This window comes from Acomys minous (genome assembly GCF_964271855.1).
Source record: "Acomys minous genome assembly, chromosome: 14".
Lineage (NCBI taxonomy): Eukaryota > Metazoa > Chordata > Mammalia > Rodentia > Muridae > Acomys > Acomys minous.
In genome coordinates this window covers 95553433-95556557 of record NC_140496.1, presented here as the reverse complement: position 1 = coordinate 95556557, position 3125 = coordinate 95553433, and the positions used below count along the sequence as shown (strand labels likewise).

Genomic DNA, 3125 nt, shown 5'->3' with positions numbered 1-3125 from the left:
ATTGAAATCCAGATCCAACAAGCCTCCATTTCTACTGTCTGAGATTACAGGTAAGTGTGCCACCGGTACCGTCCAAGTTTAGTGGTGCTGGGATGGAACCCAAAGTCGCTAGTACACTATGCTAAATCCTCACCCTCCTAGGATTTTTAATGAGTATGGAGGGAAAAGACACTCAGTTGCTGTGACTGATAATGCCGATGTTGTTAATTAGGAGGAAGGTATCCGAGACCTTAATTTTACGATTGGAAGGAACTGAGAAGAAGGGCAGTGGGCGTGGCTACTGGTTTGATGACGTAGGCACGGTGATAATCTCGCGCTACTCTCGCATCAGAGGAACTGGCCGCCATCTTGGAAGCCACCGAGCGATCGTTGGGAGCCGCTACTGTTGTGCCTGTGTTTCTCCATGAGGAAAATGCTGGCCGTTGTGGTGTCCCACGTGTTTTCCGGAGTGGCCCAGAAGCCAGCTCTCAGGGGGCTGCTCGCATCCCTTAACTTCTCCAACGATGTCACATGTGACATTAAGAAATGCGATCTGTACCGGTTGGAAGAGGGACCGCCCACCTCCACCGTACTCACCAGAGAGGAGGCCCTGAAATACTACCGGACCATGCAGGTGATTCGGCGCATGGAGATGAAGTCCGATCAGCTGTATAAGCAGAAGTTCATCCGTGGTTTCTGTCACTTGTGTGATGGGCAGGAAGCCTGCTGTGTGGGACTAGAGGCCGGGATAAACCCCACGGACAATATCATCACGTCCTACAGGGCTCATGGCTTCTGCTACACGCGAGGGCTCTCAGTGAAATCCATTCTCACAGAGCTGACTGGACGCCAGGAAGGCTGCGCGAAAGGCAAGGGAGGCTCTATGCACATGTACGGCAAGCACTTCTTTGGGGGCAATGGCATTGTCGGCGCCCAGGTACCCCTGGGAGCTGGTATTGCTTTCGCCTCTAAGTACTTGGGCAGTGGCGAGGTCTGTCTGGCCTTGTATGGCGATGGTGCGGCTAACCAGGGCCAGTTAGCTGAAGCTTACAATATCTCAGCCCTGTGGAAATTACCTTGTGTTTTCATCTGTGAAAATAACCGCTATGGCATGGGGACGTCTATTGAGAGATCAGCTGCCAGCACTGAATACCACAAGAGAGGCTTTTTTATCCCTGGACTGCGGGTGAATGGAATGGATATTCTCTGTGTTCGTGAGGCCACCAAGTTTGCCGCTGATCACTGTAGATCAGGAAAGGGGCCCATTTTGATGGAGCTGCAGACCTACCGCTATCATGGACACAGTATGAGTGATCCGGGCATCAGTTACCGTACACGAGAGGAAGTTCGTGACATGAGAAGTAAGAGTGACCCCATCATGCTTCTCCGTGAGAGAATGATAAACAACAATCTCAGCAATGTTGACGAATTGAAGGAAATTGATGCAGATGTGAAAAAAGAAGTCGAAGAGGCGGCCCAGTTTGCTACAACTGCTCCAGAACCACCGGTGGAAGAATTAGCTCATCACATCTACTACCAAAATCCACCCTTTGAAGTTCGTGGTACAAATAAGTGGATCAAGTACATGTCCTTCAGTTAGACTGAGACTACGTGTAGATTTGCTACAAATTCTTCAGTGGAACATTTATGGTGAACTTAGGAAACTATTCTGCTTTAAGGAAGAGTAAATAAAACACCATTACAGGCAAAAGTCTTGTAAGCCTTTATAAAGATAGATTATTAGGCTGTTAAGGAGTTTAGAAGATAGCCATTTGTTTAAAAGGAAATGTTCCTTTTGTATTGTAACATTAGAAACACTGTATCGTTAGTAGCGTGAATATCTTTTAGAATATTTTACATTTATAAATCGAAAAAATGAAAAACAGTTAAATTCCTCAGTTTGTCATAGTAGTTCCATTTCATTTTGTTTGAGTGTTGAAATAAATACTTATTAAGAAGTAGACTTGATTCCTGAGCCATGAGTTTGTCTAAAGTTCTATCCTGAGTTAGGAGGGTGAGTTCAAGCTGCTCAGGACTGGTCCTGCTAAGCCCCTTGCAGCAGCTGATACACATTAATCAATAGATGGCACACGTGTGTGATATTGATGCTCAAGTGTTAACACTGATCACCTTTTCTTTCCAGAAAAACTCAACAGGGCAGAGGCAGGAAAGAAAAGGATGTTTGGTTTTTTATTGTTTTCATAGCACTTTATTTTGTTTACAATATTTGTAAAGTAATAATTAGGAGAGATGTAAAAAATTCTAGGAGAAACTTTTTTTTTTGCATTAATCTTCATGCTAATTTTACCCTTGCTTTACAATCGTTTACGTTGTATGTGTTCTATATTTCAGAAAGCAGCCATGGTGAAATTTTGACTTTAAAATAACACACACCACTCTACCTCTCAAAACCAAGAAAGGAAAAATCAGAGATGAGACGACATTAATGCATTTAATTCAACTCTACTTTCCCTTTATAGATAGCTCTGAAGTTGCTATGTTGTTGACTAGTATCTTTTAACTCATCTTAGTACATACAGATTAAAATTTACCAAAGGAAAACCTGACAAATCATACAGACTCAGTTCTTTATACTCCAATCAGTAAGCCAGAACTTGTTGAAAACACTGTTACTTGGTTACATTTAACCAGACCTTAAATCTGCTTGAACTTAATGTTTGGTGTGTGCTGTTCTTCTGAGACACATTTAATTGAAAGCAGAAATGAGAATTTCTCTAATGATTTCAGAACCAGAACATGCTTTTTTATTTTACAGCATCTACTTTTATAAGTAAAATTTTGGTTTGTTTTTCGTTACTTGATAAAATACTCTGAGAGCAGCAACTTAAAGAGGAAAAGGTTCATCTTTGCTTACAGTTTCAGTAACAGTTCATATTAGCAGGGACATTGAAGTAGTGGAGCTCAAGGGATCTGGTCACTTTGCACTCATAATCTGAAACAGAAGACCATCTAGTGCTCAGATCTTTTCTTCTGCTCTTTCCAGCATCCCTTGCAGAGGTAATGGTGCCATCATCAATGTGGAAGTGGCTGGGGGTGTTCCCATCTCAATGAATTCCTCACAGTAATGCACAGGGGCCCATCTCTCAGAGAAGCTCAGGGGCTTGTCTATTAACATTTGAACACAA

At 42.9% G+C, this 3125-nt stretch overlaps 1 protein-coding gene across 1 annotated transcript; it reads left to right on the top strand.

Annotated features, from left to right (window-relative positions):
* The first annotated feature begins 337 nt into the window (after nt 1-337).
* Nucleotides 338-2064, top strand: PDHA2 (pyruvate dehydrogenase E1 subunit alpha 2). Its single transcript, XM_084755945.1, has one exon. It carries the CDS (start codon nt 404-406, stop codon nt 1577-1579), a length of 1176 nt encoding a protein of 391 aa, XP_084612071.1. The 5' UTR covers nt 338-403; the 3' UTR covers nt 1580-2064.
* Nucleotides 2065-3125: the final 1061 nt, after the last annotated feature.